Raw genomic sequence first — 18,184 nt, forward strand, 5'->3', positions numbered from 1 at the left:
AGGGGCGCCACCCGCCGCATCGTCACTGGGTTTGCTCGGTTCCGAGTGTTGAGCAAAAGGAGGACTCATGCCATACTGGAAAAGCCACCTGCCTCCGAGCTCTTCTGGCGAAGTGTCACCATACATTCCAGATTAAACTATAATACGCCGTCTGTCCTTTAAATGCCTGCTGCGTGCCTCGGTGTGGTTAGGGTACTGAACGACTTCACGTGGCAAACCTAGACTGTTAATCGGGTTTTAGAACCTTGCATTGTTCATAAAGCTCGCGTTTTAGGTCAAATGGTGCAGCTGGTTTTAAATAAGGTGCCTGGCTCGCTGCAATATGAAACTGAAATTGGTGTTAGTGACACTGGGAAATATTTAGATGCTCAGTAAATCCATTTAGATGAAGCTAGTACTTGCATACTGGTGTAAGGATGGTCTAAATTTGGCATCAGATGCCACGCGATTGGAGTCTCATGGAAGAATTTTTGGAAGAGTAAAATGTCTGTGTTTAATCTCTGAATAATTTCAGAATTATTAGGAGTACTTGGTTTGAATGCAAAGACTGGAGATCAGAGTTTTCCTAAGGCACAGACTGCACAGGTGGTTGTTCAGCAGCCCCCCATTAAGCACAGAATTGGAGTACGCTGCAGACAGGCAATTCTCCATACAGGTGGAGCGTCAAAATTAATTTCTATTCATTCTTGGTTTTTTCCCAATGAGAAGTACTTAGCACAAGAATGAGACGAGGTTTTTTTTCTCCTAAAGATGTATGTTTAAAGGGAAAAAAAAGACTTATAGACCTACAGAAATGGACTGGTAAAATAGACTATTAATAGAATTTGTGGGTATGACAGATTGGGATTTCTATCATTCATTTTCAAAACCCTTGAAGTCATTTGGTACTTGACTAATTATTCTGTTAACATCGTTTTGGATATTGAACTATTTTTAATGGTCTTTTGGGTGGCTCAAATTACATATTTGAACTGGTATGCTGTTTTCACTGCTCTGCAGAGATTCGGCTTTCCAGTTGGTGTCTGACTGGTGGGGACAGCAGAAAAAAAAGAAGGGTATTGGTGCAGGAAGTCACTCACTCTCGGTGCTAAAGGCACATAAGGAAAATACATGTTTCAGGCTTTGAGGTGCAAATGAAATTTTTGTGTACAACAGGAGGACTTAAAGGTGATCTGCTAATCTCTAAAGTTTAAACAGATACTGTACACAGTGTTTCAACATACTTAATAACAAAAATTGCTCCAGTTAACCATTCTGAAGGTCATTTTCATTTGACATCTGTCAAATTACACAATCTTGAATTTTGGTGCAAAGCATAATGCTGTCAAACTCAAACAGAAATATTCCAGAATGTGGGTTGGTGTGGTGTTTTTTAAGGTAAATGAGCCCTATTTACATTGGTTCTTTGATGTTAAATTCTTTGCTGCACCTCAGAGAACAGTGGCTTCTTCCCTGGAGCAAGTTTTCTTTCTTCTCCTTCCCCCCGCCTTTGATTTTTTCCCTCCTTTTTTTTTTTTTTCAGTTTGCTTATATACTTTTATCTAACTAATTATGGAGGATCAGCTTATGTATGGCCATCATTTAGTTAGTTGCAGGCATTTTGAAAAATTATTTCATAGCTAGTACCTCAACCAGCGTTCTTGAATCTACTTTTCTCTTAGTGACTATGGGTGTGTAGGTATGACCCTTCACTTTGAGAGTTATGTTGGGGCGGGGGTGGGGGGAGCGTTTGTTCGTGTTTTGGGGAGTTTGAAATAAAATTGAACTACTGAATCAGGCACAAAACTGTAAAAACAGGATTTCATTGTGCGTCCCTAACTCTCAGAGATCTATCCACATTTGGGTTGCAGGAGTTTGTTTTCCTGTCAATTTTGTAGCATAATTGAAATAATTGGAACTTTCCATGCAAAAATCACCATTCCAAAGCTGGAATGCATGCCCAGATTTGTACTGTCCCCAAAATTTCCCGACAGTTGCTTTTTTGATGAACATTCAAGATGTCCTAAACACCTTCATGGCTATCAGTGGAGAATGAAGTGATCCATGTACCTGCCCACCCCACAGTGCAGCCGGGTCTGCTGTCCACACCGGCGGTGACTGTACCGGTGAGCAGCCCCTGGGGCTGCTGAGGGATGTGTTCCATTGAGTGGAACTAGAAGTCCCCTCCAATACCTCTTACACCTGAAAAATAACATACAAAAACCTTGTAGTTAGGGTAGGACATGGCTCTGCTTTCCTCTTTTATTCTTAGTAATGCTCCTCTTCCTTTTTTCCTTCATGAAAGGAGAAAATGAAAATCAGACCATGTTAGAGGAGCATCCATTAATGCAGATACCACATCTGTAGTGCTAACACCATTCTTAATTTTTACATGAGATGTTTTGTTGAAGTCGGTGCAGTTTTGCTCATCAACCACAATATGATGCTTTAAGGCTTGTTATAGAATTATAGTTGGTTTTTAAAACCAATTAACTGTAACAAGGACATAATCTTTTTAATGCAAAAGTCCTCACTCGGTAATATAAAATAACTGCATGTAAAATTGTCGTAATCAGATAATTTTAGCTAAAATATGTATTAATTGTGTGAAACTAAACAGAAGTTAATTTTTGAATAGGTGGGATTCCTCTATGGCTTATCCAATTTAAACCTTTTTATTGTAAAAATGGATATGACAATTGATACTTCTGACAAGTTTTTGCCAAGCGTGAATTTCAGCCGCTACTTCTCACACACAGAAAACTAGTTTAAACCGTTAACTGTATTTGTAGTGCTGCCAGTTGCTGTAAGAAGAGTTAGACGTTAATAAATACTGGCTGGCCCTCCCAACATTCACCTCCTGGTTGGATTCTTATTTGTTACACTTCCAAAATAGCATGTAACCTGAAAGTGGGGGAATGCCCTTAAAATAATGCAGAAGCAGCTTATGCCTCATACAGTGCATGAGCCGAGCAGCCTGTTGTCAAAGGAGGAGCCCAGGAAGCTGCTTGTGTGCCCCCTGCCATGTTCAACTGTCCTGTTTGTCAAGATTAAAACCTCCGCGGTGTTCTCTGCACACAGCTAAGCATCTTCACTTTGCTCTAAGTCACTCCTTAAAAAAAAAAATAGTAAAAGGTGCTTTTTGGTGTGTAGCAGTGTGTTTTGTCCCCCGGGGAGGAGGTTCATGCCTCCCTAGGCTTCAAAGCAGCCTGTAGTGAATGCCCTTAAAATAATGCAGAAGCAGCTTATGCCTCATACAGTGCATGAGCCGAGCAGCCTGTTGTCAAAGGAGGAGCCCAGGAAGCTGCTCGTGTGCCCCCTGCCATGTTCAACTGTCCTGTTTGTCAAGATTAAAACCTCCGCGGTGTTCTCTGCACACAGCTAAGCATCTTCACTTTGCTCTAAGTCACTCCTTAAAAAAAAAAATAGTAAAAGGTGCTTTTTGGTGTGTAGCAGTGTGGTGTGTGCCCCGGGGAGGAGGTTCATGCCTCCCTAGGCTGCAAAGCAGCCTGTAGTTGGGAGGTGTTAAATTAGTTTGGCTGCAGGTTTTGAAAAGGGAGAAGTTTTATTTTTTCGCAGTAAAAGCAGGTTCCTGTGCATCACCATGAGTTAGGTCTTCCCAGCTGAGCAGTGTGCTGTAACCTGTAGAACTGCCTTCTGCAGAGCTTCGCAGGCACTACCTGGGCAGTTTGTGACAATGCAAGACCTGTGCTGTGTTTCAGATCTGGAGAGAAAAGCTGGAGTCAGCAGTGTCCACAGTTTTTAGTACTACAGGGTCAAGACAGCCAGTTTTAGACAGCTAGAGCAAGTCTAAATGTGGTTTTGCCATCTCCAGTGGGAGCTTCTGAAAATCAGACCTCTCAGATAAGGGTGTTTGGGACTCCAAGTAAATGCAAGAACTTGTGGTTTGTTGATGTCTGGGAGACAACTTATAAGTAAGTTGCAAATAGGAACTTGTTAAAGCCATTATAATGTAAAATGTTGTCATTTCCTTCAAGTAAACTGGTAGAATATGCTTTTGTTGCTGTCAGTTAGGGATAAACCACTGAAATTCAGTATCACTCTGTTGGATTGCCTCTATCAGAGGTCATCCTAGCTCTAGTCAGTGTGAACCAACACGTTCTAATTTGTTTATGGAAGTTATGAGTGTTTTCTTAATTATTTATTGGGATTTCTTCTGTGGGTTCAGGTTATAAAGCTGCTCCTACGAAAGATGAAGACTTCTACCCTAGGCAAGTTGAGTGAGAGCAGTTGTAATGTGACCTTCGCAGTGCCTTGCTGACGAGTATCTCTGCGTTTCTGGGAGTAGCAGTAATTTATACTCTTAGTGTAATTTATTTTTTACTTCGTTCCCTTCAGATAACCTGGAGTTTCAGTCACTTTCTGATAGGCAGTGGTGGTAAGATGTAATATGAAACAAGACAACAGTGGAGTGGAAGGAGCGTTCAGATGGGTCAGCCTGGGTGCAGGGCTGTCTGGCGTCACTGCCTCTGTGTTCCTCCCTCGTCATTTGTGCAGCCCCACAATGCACCTTCGCAGGGTTTGTGGCACACTTGAAATGTTAAACGGAGCAGAAGTGGGATTTAATTTGTACGGTGCGCCAGAACTACTGTTTGTGCTGTTTAAATCAATCTGTAGTGCCGTTATCTCTAGTCATATCAGAAAAACAACATAACACGTGTTCTCAAAAATGATGCACAAATTTGATAATTGGCTTTGACTGACTTCTGCAGCGGATTTCTTAGGACTAACAGATGAAATACAGTCCTCCACATGTTTCACTGTCTTGCAGTTTGAAGGGATTCAAGATCTTAAGTTGCAGCATCCTGTAAACTGTAAGATTGGTTTTAACTGGCTGTAATGTCCTCGGATTAAGCTGCCTCGTACACGGCTGCCTGGGTTGTTGTCCAGGAAGATTCGAGCACTGCTTGGTGGTGATCCGCAAACGCGCTCTGCAGCTTCAAGCTCCCAAATTTATATTCTGGTCAAATCAACGTGACCATTCGCTGGACTGAAATCCCTGGTGTTGGCAGAATGGAATTTTGGTCTTGCAGCTGCACCCAAGCAGGGTTCAGAGGCGTCGGGGGCCCCTGGGGCTTCCGTGGTCCCCCCAAACACGCGCTGGCCCACGGGCAGCTGAAGGAGCATGTGTTTGTGCGCTGGAGGCTGTGCCGTAAAACTCAGGACGACAGATCAAAGATTTGAACGCAAGGTCAGATAGATTTTGAAAACTTAATCAGCTTAAATTTTTTTGCTTCAGAACTCAGCTTTGTAAAACTCTGTCCCCCTAAGAAAATATTTTTCTTAGACACCTGTCCTCAAATTTTAGAGCCAAGAACATGAGAGCGCTTAGCAGTTCATCCGAGGACAGTGCTTTGAGGCTGCTCTAGCAACACAATACCAACCAAAATTGTGTCCTGAAATAAAATTGAACTTATTTATCATTATTATTATGGAATTGTTTCTGAAATTAAATTATTTGAGGAAAAAACCTTAGGAGCTTTTTCTCCCTAGAGTTATAGAAATATTTCTGTATTGGATTCTAGTGTGACAAAGCAACCTTGTTTTCAGTTTGTTCTATTCTTTGAATCGTGGGGGAAAAAAAAAAAAAATGCCCAGAGAAGGAAAGATCTGTGTATCCAAGAGCTTCTAGCTGGTTCAGCTGCGTGTTGGGTCGATTCTCAGTGTCATCGCCACTTTTAAATGGGAAGGGACGTGCGCTGGGACAAAAGGCAGTCGCAGACGCCAAGCTGAGATGTGAAGCTGTGTCCCCCATGCTGCGCTGGACCCTGGCAGCCCATGCCTGGGACTTTCTCCTTGCCTTTCTTCCCTCTGTTCGGAAACGAAGTGACCCTGATAAACTCCTGTGTGTGTTGCCTCCTTCTGCCACACACACACTTTTTTTTTTTTAATCTGCAGAAGTCTTTATGTTTTTCTAATAATTGGCAGCAGAGGTACAATTTCTCCCCTCTTTTAAGCGATGAATAGTTGGCCTCAGATCAAAGGCAAGCCCTTGCGGTTTTTTGGCTGCCACAAAAGGGCGTTGGAGCTGGCGCGGGTCCCAGCCGCTCAGCGATAGGCATGTGGGTGAGGTGCCAAGCGGAGGGGTCGGTGGCAAAGTGTCTGTACACGTTCTTCATCTGAGCTAATCTGGCTGCCTTTTGTGTGTGTTCCAGGCAAACAGCCGGCTGAAGCAGACCGAGAAGGAGTACAGCCAGAAGCTGGTGAAATCCTCGCAGGTAGGTAGTGAGAAGGCAGGAACTCACGTGAATCCATTTGATTTGGAAACTTGATGAAAAGTGTAATTGCTTCTGCTCTTAAGTCAAGGTTTTGATGATGAAGAGAAGCCAGAACTGTTTCCCAACTCCCATCCTGTGTCTTTCTTGCAGATTTTAACATTTCAAAAACCACAGAGCATTGAGCAGACTAGAAAAAATGGGTGAGGTTTTTCTGAGTTCTCAATTTCATCTTTTCCATTTACTTGTTCATCTCCTAAGGGCCCAAGAGGACCGAGTCCTCCCTCCGTGGGAAGGGAAGGCGAGGTGTCCTGTCAACCAGCACATCTCATAAATCAGGAGCAGTTGCACCGCCAGGACTTGCGTTTCGTGGTATAGGGTGGTGGCTGCCCGCGCAGGGCACTGTGCCATCTTGGTGCTTACGGTGCTCCTATCAGGTCCAACGTTTCTGCCCAAAATAACACCTGGAAGAATGTCAGTGTCCTGAAAGCAAATGGGTTTTTTGTTCTTCAGAGCAGCTTTTGGACATGGAAGACACCTGTGCCATCTTGGTGCTTACGGTGCTCCTATCAGGTCCAACGTTTCTGCCCAAAATAACACCTGGAAGAATGTCAGTGTCCTGAAAGCAAATGGGTTTTTTGTTCTTCAGAGCAGCTTTTGGACATGGAAGATGAAAATGCACTTTGAATTTACATATATCCTTAAAAATTGGGAGAGGGCGATTTTTAGATATTTCGGCTTTCAGTTTGATTGACAGGTAGGACTGAAGTGTGAAATATGATGGAGATGCAACCAGAAGTTAAGCTTTTAATAATCAGAAAATTGCCAGGAGGATTTATGTGGAGGTGTCATCCTTCGTCATTCCTCCCAGCCACAGCAGAAGGATGGCCTTTCAGTTGCAAAATGTGTTTTCAGCAACAGTAATAACAATCTAATAACACTCTTTTAAAATCAATAAAAACATCCAAAGAATGGTTTGGAGGCCTCTAAACTAGGCAGAGATGTTCAGTGAGACAATGACAAGAAATCGCAAATTTATTTGCAAGCACTTCAGAGTGATTTAAAGCTCTTGATTTCAACTTTGCAGCTGCCTTTGAGTCTCATCGTCTGTAAAACTTGTCCAAAATTTTGGCTTCAGCTATTTCACTGAAATTCCATTGGACTATCACATTTTTTCACGCCAGACTTTTTGAGATTGCATTTAGCAGAACTCTTTTTATATATATTTTTACATTATATTTCTAAAGCCTAATGTGTATTTTCTGCACATTTGCGTACAAAGAGCTTGCGGGGTCTCTGTCCTTGGCGATGGTCAAAACCCAACTGGACGTGATCCTGAGCAACCAGCTCAGGGTGATCCTGCTTTGAGCTGGTCCCTTCCACCCTCACCAGTTCCGTGATAAAACAGAGAGAATTCTCTCCTAAATGCCTTTTTAGTAATTTCTTGAGAGCCTTGATTATAAACAAAGGAAAACAACAACAAACCCCTTGATTTTTTATCTTGCCATGGTGTGAACCTATAGCAGAAAATTGGTAAAGCTCAAAAAGTAACATTTAATGTACGCAGACCTTAAGGACGAGGCTCCTTGCAGTGCCTCGTGAGGGTCCTCCACAGCCAGCCCCTCTACGCCAGACACAGTGTCCTGTCAGAACAGAAGTGGCTCTTGGCTTCTTTGTTACAGACGGATGGAATAACTTCAGCATTTCTGAATTTTTAAAAAAGGGGTGAGGAAAAGAGCTTTAATTGTTGCAGTGGGAACACACAGGTAGTGTAGTGCAAGGTAACAGCTGTTTAACCTAAATGTCATAATGAATTCTGTCAGACTGAAATTTATTGGCCTGTAGAATACTCTCAAAATGGAAAGGTGTTGACACGTGTTTTTTTTAAGTTAGGCATCGCTGTGGCCAACGCACTGTTCTCTCCACTGGGCAGGGCGAGACCCAGTGAGCAGAGCTTGCTGGGGCAGACACAGCCCATCCATCACATGGCAAAGCTCCTTGGCACGAAAGAGGGCTTCACCCTGACGGCTGAATGTCTTTACTTTTGTGGGTTTGAATCAAATACCCAAAGTCACTTGAACACAGGGGGGGTTTGTAGCTCGGTATTAATAATAGGTCAATTGCAACTTTTCTTGTGGTCATGTTGCTGACAACATCTGTCTAATCTTACTCGCTGCGGCCTCTTGGAACATTCACTTTTAACACCCACACAGAGAAGATATTTCAAGAAGTTTCCTCTGAAGTTTATACAAAGTAAACAGATTTTTTCGCTCTGAAAAGTACTGCACAAAGCGGATCTTTCTCCATCAATTCATGCTGAAATTTCCTTGCATGCATTTCAGAACTCCTGTGCAGGGTCTTAACCCAGTAAAAGCTTTACATTTCACTTTTGTGTTATGCTAAAGGGTCTGTTATTTTGTTTTCTTTTTTAAAAAGTGACAAATTGGGGCATGCACAGCGCAGGATAGGTTTGCATGGCTTCGTGTTGTTCTCTTAGTAATTTATGTGATCCATTGCTTTCTCCTGCTTTCTCACTGCATGTCACTCACCTGGCAAAGCCAAAGGGGGGCAAATCCCGTGACATGGAAATGATGGTCTAAATGGCAAAGCCAGTGATGCTGCTGATTTCTGCCTAAAGAGATCCACCTATCCAGATACTCTCTGAACTTTGGCCCTTTGATCTCATTAAGGGCAAGAGCTCCTTTTGATTGGTGTATTACCTTTATGTAATAGGTATTTGGTTTTAGAAAAGAAATACAGAATTCTCTGTGTAGGTTTTACTCATAATCTTTGTTACTCGCTGGGGTTTTCAAGTATTATAACAAATAAATACATTTACAGTAGAGTTTTGTAGAGTATTTGTTATTATGTCAGTCCTGTCCTATTAGTTCTAAAAAAACCCCATTTTTTCCTAAATTAACTGTGCCACTTAGTATAGTTAAATGTTTCTCTGCCGATCAGGAGGCGTAGCAAACACACAAGTCTGAGCACTCTGGCAGCCCCTCCCTAAACTAACTGTGTGCTGTGAAGTGCTTTTAGAACTAGACTCTATTAATGCTGCTACAGCAGCTTAACCTTAAGCTTGAATATAGACATTGAAGTCAGTGACTCTCTCATATGTTTAAGTACTTTGCTGGCCAATGACTTCTATGGCAGTGTAAAATTCTGTAAATATGCCTGAAAGAGCAGGTTTAGTTATGACTTTCCACGGTAATAAAAAGGTGACAGAAGTACATTTCAACAGATCGTGAGTGAATCGTGTAGAACGTCCAGGTTAAGGCTCCTGGACGCTGGATCAGGTCCCCTCTGCATTGCTATATGCTCCTTTCAGCAGCTCGGAAATGTCACTGTCAAGTTTAAATTTCAGAGCAGTGTGTAAATGTGGGTGTTTTTCTTCTCTGTAGTATCAAGGTATAAAGTATCCTTCTAGCAATCGAACGCCACCGTCTCTGCGTAAATCTGCAGAGCTGGATGCAGTGCGGCGGACGGCTGGAGACATGCTCAGTTTTGAAGATCACAGATGTGCTTTGTTCTCATGAGTAAATATTTTGGAATGTCATAGTGGAACACCCTTCCAAATATTTTGTGTTCAGCAATTTTTGTCCTTTGCAGCCTTATTCTGTTCCTTTTTCTCTGTGTGGAACTTCACGCTTGCTAGTGTGTAATATGTTAGTTAAGATATTTAGCTTGCACAGCAGCGTTTGCCAATGCCGTCTTGTGCCGAGCATGAAAACATGCAAACTACATGTCTTTTACTGAAGAGAGATTTAGCATGCTGTTTTCTTTTTAGATCATAGCTGAACTTAAGACAACCATTTCCTCTCTGACAGAGGAGAACAGCCGGCAGCAGCTTGCCGCAGAGCAGCGGCTCCAGGAAGTTGTACAAAAGTTAGAAGATAAGAAGCAGCAGCTGATTACAGAATATGACAGAGCAATCAAGGTAATCTGGGGGCTTTAGTCACTGATGCTACTGGCTGGCTGAGTGTAATTAAAAGTTCTGCAGCAGGCAGATGAATGCAGGTATCGTTCGTGTTCACACAGCGCTCACTAATTCCATTCACTGGCCCGTGGCTTTGATGTAGCTGATGACTCAGGCTCTCTTTCCTCTAGCTGCTCCTATGTCTACATGAAACGTCGGGGTTTGGCGAGTCTAATCCATCCACTTCAGTCAAATACTTGGAACTTTCCTGTTCTCTTTCTTTTAATATCGACTCAGGTGTTTTAACCTATTTTCAGCACTTTTACACAGTGCTGTCGGTACTTGAAGAAAAGGTGAGAAGTAGGAGAGCTGAGCTGCCGCACCCAAGAGCCAGCAGCGTGACACAGGCTTTAGCTTGGTCTTCACAAGGCGACCTCACCTTTCATGTTTAAGGCTGTATTACAATTTATCCAAGAATTTCATATTTAAGGCTGTTTAAGAAAGTATTATCTTAGGTTCCGTGAAAACTATAAGCAACATCCGAGTTAAATATGAATGGAATAAAGTATTTGCTATTTGTAACTTTTCCCACTAGATTTCTAGATATTTTGCATCAGAACGGCATTCTCTGGCCCTTTTCCAATTGGGCTTTGAGGGTTCTGAATATTTAGACTCTGTCCCTCGCTGCTTTGACGCCTTGACTCAAAGCGGCTGCAGAGAATCCCACCTGCAGAAGCAAGCACAATTAATTTTCTAAACATTTTTCCTTTCAGAGTATTAAAGCGCAATGGGAAATCTTTGAAACTGTGTAATCTGCTAGGGCTGACAATGGAAAGACTTCATTAGAAGTTGTATAGGAGGAGGAAATTCCTTTTTTTCTTCATAAAGACATTTCCTAGTACCAGACAAAGAATTACATTGTTAAATCTAGAAACTCGTGAAAAAACGAACTCCTGCAGTTTTTCTAACTTTTTGTGCTGAACAGAAACCATGGGAGTTTTCATATGTTGGAACTGCCTGATATTCAGATGAGGTACAGTTAACGTTGTCCTCTTTATTTGAATGATTTGCATAATGAAATTAGTTGGCATTACTATCTCATCATCTGTGGAGTGTTCCTTTTCCTTTCTTTCATAAATTGCTTAATGATTATCTTTTTTCTTAAGGAAAATGTCTGCCTTTCTTTGTGTGCTTGTTGAGGAACTGAATAGTCTTTCTGATCATTCTTTGGTCTCTTCTGCCAAAGGTAAAACTGTAAAAGCATCGGCTACAATCTGTTATCCAAAGAGAATTGCCAGAGGTGGTTTTTATTATCACTAGGCTCTGCAGATAAAACATAGTTAAATCGCATTATTTTGGGGTACAGGTGGATTTTTGCCTCTTAGGAAAATGTATTATTTGTCATTCGCCACTTTTCCAGTGGCCATCTAGCTATACAAAACCCCTGTGACAGTGGCATAGTCCTCCATATAGTCAGAGATACGCTGTAATGCCAGTTATCATGCGTGATACTTCTGGAGTTACGTATTTGAAATACGTGCTTTAGAATGTTCACCTGCTTTTTTTCTTTAGCACCTGGTGCAAATGCTCCTGTTGAATTTAAGGATCCACTTACACCAAGAAATTGCAGGAGCTGTGTTTTGCTTGGAGTTCTTGAAATTTGGTTGGTATCATTGATATTGCACTTGAAAAAAATCTTCCTTTGAAATCCCTGATTTAATGGAAAATTTCTGAAAGCCAGATACGGGCAGCGAATTCTTAGGAGGGCGAAGTGCTGTGTGTACTTCTGGAGACAGAAAGAGGTGGTTTTAATATTCGATCACTTAGTATTTTTAAGAACCACACATATTTCTAGACGAGCATATGCAGAAATACTTTGCTTTTTATTAGCCTGGGGCAAAACCAATTAGGTTTGGTGAAAGTGGAATCCTAGATGGAGATGGGAAACAACATCTAACCCAGGGCAAGCTGAAGACCTTGAGGGATGATTAAAGAAACAATCTAAAACCAAAGCAATTCTTAATATTGCATAAACCTTTGAGAAGACTTAATATAGTACAAGCAATTAAAAAGATTATGTTGAAAAAGGAGCATTGGCTAAATATAACATTGATTTAAACCGCCATTAAGGAACAGATTGTAATTTCCGTTATAAGGTATTGGGTGACTTCCTGTAAGACCTTCCAATTATTATTTCCTTTCAAACAGAGAAATACATTTTTACAGAAACCGACTGGCTCTCAGAGAAGTTTTGGATTCAGTCGGTAAAGTGATATCCAGATGTGGATGCCAGAATTCACGATTTTGTTGTTAATTCAAATTCCTGACTTGCTTTGCTAGTTAAAGATTTTTAAGTTGTTATTATTTCACGGTTGTATCTACCACCTTAATCTTGATTTTTATTCTTTTTAAATAGTATCTTAAGCATTAGTGAAAAGGAATAAACGAAACTTTTTATAACTTTTTACTCCTTTTGACAACATAAAAACCCAATCTGAGCAACCCTTTTTGGCTGCAGATGGCCTCAGTTTGGGTCAGTTTGAGACAAATGCTTAAAGCACATGGCATTTTGTCTTACACCATGATTTGTCTGGCCCAAGAGCAAGTCAAACTCTGTGCTGTCAGGGACGTAAAATTTTGGATTAAATTGCGGCTCATCACGTCCCTTTCTTGTGGCTCTCGAGGTACCCAGTTGGGATGCCATCGCGTTGCGATGTTCAGTAGCAAAGAATGAAGAAGCAGTGGTCTGAGGGGGCGCTGGGCAGCTGAGTGACTCCTGTCGCTGCCTTTTCACTGCCATTGAGTTTGAGCCCGTTGGAATTACAACAGGGCTGGCAGGAGAGCGATCCGGAAAGCACAGCTCACCCTGCAGTGCTGTGTCAGTATCTTTGCTTTGAACTTACCAGGACTTGCGTTCTTCGGAGCAGAGTACAAGGACACTGCGATTGGGCAGGCATGGGGCAAAGGAGCCAAGCTCACCTGGTCTCTGGGCCGAGCCTCTCCTGTGATGTGCTTAGACTTCAAAGATCAGGAACCATTGGTTTAGACCACAGGATTAGTTGAGAGCACAATTATATTAATGCCCTGCAGATGCTGAAAAAGCTGCTTAAATTGCCGTGTCTGTTATTTGTGATGCTTTAGACTGGGGTTTCAGCAGGCACCCTCCAGTGGGGGTTTGGGTGCTGAACTCCTGAGACCGTCTGTGCAGCAGCTTTGCTGGTCACTGAAGTGTGGTGTAAACTTATTTAAGGCTAAATTTAACTGGCTCTCTTGCATCCCGATAGCAATCTAGGCACAACAGCTCGGAGCTCGGTGCAGCGAAATGGTCACAGCATTTACCTAACTCTGCTGCTGCTTTTGGCAGTGCTTGCTGGCTGGAGTTGGCACGAGTTGATCGCGTTGTGGAGATACCTTGAGGTTATTTATGAAATCCCAGCCTTAGGGGGGGGTTATGAAATCCTTTTGGATTCTGGGATTGAAAGTGCCAAACAGTTCCTGGGGTTGGAACTGCAAAACATGTTCAGAGCATTTTAATTTAGTTGATGGCCAAGTGAGGACTCCACATCAAAAAGTAGATTCTGGAAAGAAACATGATGAAGAGCACACAGTGACAAAACCACAACAGAAAAGGGAGAAAATGATGCTTTTTTTGCCAGAGGAACCACATTTGTTGTTTGGCTCATACTGCAGATTCTAGGATTCTGTTATATCCCCTGAATTAACACCAAAATTTCATTAGCAAAACATGGTTTGAAGATGACATATTTCAACGCTTTGTGTGTCAGCCAGTTTATAATCAGATTAATTCTGTTAATAAATAAGACTTAAAAGATTTCTAGGAAAGAATGTCATATAATAATGTTTGCTTTCGTGTGAAAAATTTTGAAACAGTTATTTTTCTTTGTTATGTTTCAAAGTGTTGAGAGGGGGGAAAAACCCCGAAAGTGTATTTTACAGCCATAGAAGAACAAAGGAGAAAACTTCTGCTTTTAAATTGTCTGCGCCTAAGTGGGCACGGGGTATTCTCAACATCATCGTGTCTTTGTTAGATGCTGACACATCTTGGAGCATGAAGATGATTTCCTCTGTGCAAAGGTTGGACTGAGGGTTTTATCAACGCAGTGGAATTTCTCAATGCGGCTGTAACCAAACACTTCCTCTGCTACAGTCGTGCGTGAATAGTCCTTGTGCGGGTACCCTGTGTCCTTTTATTCTGGAATAATGTTTCCAGAGGAGGTGTTTACATTGATAACACTATTTTGCCACGACATGCCAGCAAATTGCCCCATAAAGAGTGTGCGTAGTCTCCTGGGCTTGCTGCTTGTGGCACTCGTCTGCCGCCCAGCCCACCTCTCTAGTCCTGCTGCGCTACCTCCTTCTTGTTTGATGTGCATAATCCCCCCTCCCTTTCATGTTTGGTTCTCACTAAAAGTAAAACAAATGATTTTAAAGCTTGGGAAGTTTTAAAGCATTCAGAACATTTCTTTAAGGGCACCTGATATCTTTGTTTCCAGAAAGTAGTTGTCAAAATATACTGATGGTATTTACAAATGTCTCTAAAACTCAGCGTATTAGAAGAACTGTGTTTTTAAAAATTCTGTGAACAAGCTACTTTTGCGTGTACTTATATTTCATTATCAACCATGTTTATTAGCAAATTCCACTTGTAATTACAAATAATATTTTGCATTAAAAGAAAGAGCGTGTCAGAGCTGTGGGAACATTAACTGAGCGACCGTGGTCCTGCAGATGATGGCTGTCCTTGACCCGTGTTTTGGAATATCCACCGTGGTACTTTGCAATAGCCAACATTTGGTTTGGTAAGAAATAAATGGTTCTAATTTGTTGGTTTAAAAGTCCCCAGCAAAGCTAACTCTCGGTGGTTTAGGTGTCCTTAGTAGTGCTTCTTGAGGGAGAAGAGACAGCAGACAGCGTACAACCTAAACTGACCCGAGCTAGAGGACAAAGAAGTGCTTTCAGTCCTGTCTTACGGATGAGACACGGGAGGGCAGAGCCTTGACTTTGTCCAAGGTTTGTGGCAAAGGTGGAAATTAGCTCCGGATCCGTGCATCAGCCCTTCTGCGAGGACACTTTCAGGGTCCAAACAGTAACAAAACCGTACGGCGCTGTACGAGTGGGGTGGTTCTGGAAGTGCGGTCCCCCAGAGCTAAAGCTCACAAGTACACTCACAGTCTTGTCAGACCCTTCTGAGAAAGCTGGGCCAGTTCAGTTCTTTCCCTCTTTGTTAAGGCTGTTGACAAGGTTCCAAGCCGTGGCAAATAAAGGGGGAACAATTTACCCGTTCAGCATTTTCTTTGTGTTTACAGCAGAAAGACTGTGGTGACTGGTTGTTCAGAAGGCTGTGACCGTGTGTAACAGATAGCACTGACGGCATTAATTAGGGAGAAAACCCTGAAAGCTCAGTGTGAACTAAAAATGAAGATCTAAAATCTAGGGTTGAGTGAAGACATGTATTATTTCAAGGCCTTTGTAAGTGAGTCTCTTCTGCAGCACACACTGATGCAGTGGGTTGGTTGTGACAATCTAGACTGCTGTTGGGTAGCTCTGTAATGAACTTCTGTCAATAAGACCAACATTTTTAGTAAGCTTTTTTAATACTGTATTTTGTATTTTAACTCGGCTGAAGGTGGTTTTATTTTAGCTAGCAGTGCCTGTAAGGAGGAGCTCAGCATGTCGCTGTCGAAGCTGACACGGACTCACGTCTTACACAGAACATGCATTACTGTTTGTGATGGTTCCATGGCCACGGACATGCCCAGTGCTGTCAGTCAGGCAGAGATCTGCATGTCACAAAGTTCTCCAGAGGGATCTCAAATCCATCTAATTGCCTTTGTGGCTAAACATTGCCATGATAAACCATGTGGCATGAGGAAATAAGAGTTTGAAGAGACTGTCTTGATGTTACATAAGTGGAGTTACTTTTCATGAATCTCTATTTCTTTGTTGCTGACTTTAGTCTATGATAATGCTATGATGTGATAATACCAATAACTCAGCGGTGTCTTTTATTAGCAGGGAAGTACAAGGCACCAACATTTGTACCTTAGCATTGTAAAGCAGGCAGTAAAACTTACCAGGTAAATAACATTATCTTTCTGATAATTCCGTATTTTCTGTTCAACGAGCAAGGGAAGTTACAGCTTCCAAAAGGAGGGGGGAATGAACTCTGCAGGTCTTTCATGGGTTTGCTTTCTCTTTTACATGGGGTCTGGACTCTGGGGCACCTGGTTTTCACGGTCTTTGTCTGTATGAATACTAGTTTGACACAAATTCTGTCTGTTAGAGAAATGAGGGTTTAGCCCAAAGCTTTTCAACTGTTGCTCATGCTCTGTCTCTCCATTCCGTTACAGGGATATCTTTGAAAGGCTGTATTGACCTATTCATTATAAACGATAATAAAAACAGGCTGACTTTCGTGTTAAGGTTACAGAGTTACCAACCACAACTGAAATTCTGGTTTTAAAACATCCTCTCTCCTTTTCCGAATCATATCTCTCTCTCTCTTGCCACAGAAATTATTTCGTTGTCTGAAGCATAGTACCTTCTCTTCAAAATTACAGGGTTTTAGATGTTTGGCCAATCAGGCAATCCGAGTGGCTGAGCATCTGTAAGTACTTTATAATATCTTTGACATGCTTTGTGAGACAAAGGATTGAGTCATCTTTCTTTTCCTGCAGCAAGCTTTGCACTCTGGCATTTTTCTTGGCTTTTCATGTCTCAACACATTATAGAACTTACCATGGCCAACAGCAAAATCGTATTTACAAGTTTCATAAAAGACTAGAACTGGTGCTTGCCTAGTCCTCTGAACTGCAGTCCAGTTTTATCCAGCAGATTTAAAAGTTTGTGTTTCTGCTTTTTTCCTGTGTTATCATTATTGTCCTCAGTGTTTTGCTTTCCCTCCAGAAGGCACTTTGCTGCATGAAGTCCCTTTTATTCTCTTTTAGCCCTAGGAGGTGAGCCAGCTTACATCGACCAGTCTCCAAATTATGGAATTGAAGACTCCATAAATGCGGAACTAAGTATGAAATCTTCTATCGCTAAACTATCAGCTTCCTTTAGTGAGGTGGGCTGCACTAATTTTGCACTGGAAAAATGGTGAAGAGGAATTCAAAACTGCTTTTAACTGACAAGACAGAAGTAATAACGCTGAGTGGGATCCTAGGTGATGAGAAAGGTGAGGAGAAAACACTCGTACTAGTAAGTGTTGAGTGACACTGACCTAAGCCTAGGTCAGTGAATGAAGGGCAGACAGTGTTTGTGATATAAGAAACGAATATTAGCTTTTTTAAGGCTGCTGAGGTGGTTGCAGTTTACTGTTGCATTTCAGAGATGTTTTACTTTCCATAGGACACAGGGACTTTTATGTGGAGGAGGAAGTGGTGCTTAGAAGGGCAGAGCTGGGGAAATACCCAGAAGGTATGAAGCAGAGTGCTGGGAAGAAGAGCCTGTGCTCAAAAGCCTGGGACTGTAACAGAGAGGGGAAAAAAAGAAGATAAAGATAAAAACAAGTGTCAAATGTCCTCCAAACACAGGGCATCTGTAAAACAGTCTGTGCACAGGGCTGTGTAGACTTTCCAAGGGCTGTTCTTTGTTCCAGTTCCAGTGAGTTCCTGGAACACAGCCTCCTTCCCTGCTCCTGGAACAGCCTTGACTGCAGGGCTTCTCCAGCCGGGTAGGTGGAAACACAATATGTGTGAACTACACATTCAGCCACCTAAAGATTGCTGGAGAAAATGACATCTTCAAAGCAAACCTTCCGTAGTCCGCAAACATTTATTACTCTGTAGTCAAGGTTTTTAAAGCCTGGCGCAGTTACAGCAGTTGCAGAGTTTGGCAAATAGAGATCCAGGGGTGCAGACCTGCTCTGCTTATCAACGGGTGTTCCCTTAGACACCTTTCTTACGGCGTGGCTCATCTCGGGAGTGAGCTGGAAGAGCCCCAGATCTTCAGTATTTTCAGTGCTTGTGTAAACTTTTTTTTTTTTTTTTTTTTTTCAAAACTTTTTTTTCTTGTATAGGTTGCATTT

General features: G+C 42.0%; 1 protein-coding gene across 1 annotated transcript in view; it reads left to right on the plus strand.

The window, feature by feature from the left end:
* CEP112 (centrosomal protein 112kDa) overlaps window positions 1-18,184 on the plus strand; it is a gene marked incomplete at its 5' end in the record, with an annotated part of 119,840 nt that overhangs the window by 69,498 nt on the left and 32,158 nt on the right. The window contains 2 exons of the mRNA XM_010141867.1: window positions 6,156-6,218; window positions 10,006-10,155. Coding sequence (XP_010140169.1) covers window positions 6,156-6,218; window positions 10,006-10,155 — 213 coding nt within the window. The remainder of the gene's footprint in view (window positions 1-6,155; window positions 6,219-10,005; window positions 10,156-18,184) is intronic.

Source organism: Buceros rhinoceros, unplaced genomic scaffold (assembly GCF_000710305.1).
Source record: "Buceros rhinoceros silvestris isolate BGI_N320 unplaced genomic scaffold, ASM71030v1 scaffold8768, whole genome shotgun sequence".
Lineage (NCBI taxonomy): Eukaryota > Metazoa > Chordata > Aves > Bucerotiformes > Bucerotidae > Buceros > Buceros rhinoceros.